Source organism: Penaeus monodon, chromosome 28, assembly GCF_015228065.2.
Source record: "Penaeus monodon isolate SGIC_2016 chromosome 28, NSTDA_Pmon_1, whole genome shotgun sequence".
In the NCBI taxonomy this organism is placed as follows: domain Eukaryota; kingdom Metazoa; phylum Arthropoda; class Malacostraca; order Decapoda; family Penaeidae; genus Penaeus; species Penaeus monodon.
In genome coordinates, this window is record NC_051413.1 from 479,448 (window position 1) to 480,376 (window position 929).

The 929-nt window shown below is 39.9% G+C and overlaps 1 protein-coding gene across 1 annotated transcript in view; it reads right to left on the reverse strand.

Annotated features, from left to right (window-relative positions):
- LOC119591246 (uridine 5'-monophosphate synthase-like) overlaps positions 1-929 on the reverse strand; it is a gene marked incomplete in the record, with an annotated part of 17,802 nt that overhangs the window by 4,125 nt on the left and 12,748 nt on the right. The window contains 2 exon segments of the mRNA XM_037939956.1: positions 205-326; positions 682-848. Coding sequence (XP_037795884.1) covers positions 205-326; positions 682-848 — 289 coding nt within the window.

The window sequence follows — 929 nt, forward strand, 5'->3', positions numbered from 1 at the left end:
AAAAAAAAAATGAATGTCAACCCTGCTTCTTGTCACACTTCTGACTAGAACACAGAGGACAAAGAAGACTCAGCTTAAGAACATAAGAAGAAAAAGAAGTAAAAGATGATTGATCAAGCAGCAGTAAAAGCAGAAGTAGAAACCTTAAACTTCGACAGGTAAATTTATGAAAAGCTGTGCAACTATACATGTCTCTTTACAAACCTGTCTTCAAAAAGCATAAAGTTGTGCGTTGCTGCGAGGTCCTTTAAGCTCTCAACCGTTTCCTTGCTGAAGTCTGTCAGGATGTCTATGTGGGTCTTGAGCAGGCATATATGAGGACCAACCTATAATGAAAGGGTCTTGAGCAGGCATATATGAGGACCAACCTAAGGTTTGTATCATCTAAGTTTTTAGATATCTAAAGCTCTTGCTGTTGAAGAAAAAACAGGACAAAACAAATAGACAAAATCTCACTTTATTATAAAATGTTACAGGTTACAAACTAAATGTCAAACTCTCATTCCTGATAATTAGAATAAGGACCTGAGGTACTGTCTCTGATATATCATCTCATGACTCTCAAACCCTCTCTCCATGTACATTCTTGACACCCAAACCTTGCCATTACAAACCCTCCATATAAACAACACACACAGACAGAAAAGCACACAATAACCCACTCGAAAGCCCTGAACTGACCTTCTCTGCCAGGGATATCAATTCCTTGGAGGTGGTGACATCGGCAGCGAGACACAAGTTAGTCTTCTTGGTTGACATGATCTCAAAGAGCTTTCTGGCCAAGGGGTGGTTGGTGACGCTGGTTCGTGACTCAAAGGATCTTTTCTTACGGTCCATGACATCGATTCCTGGAGGGAAGACCAAGAGAAATATGAGTACTGCGCATTTAAGAGTGGAAATAGTACAGGGTATTTATCAAGCTAGAAAAA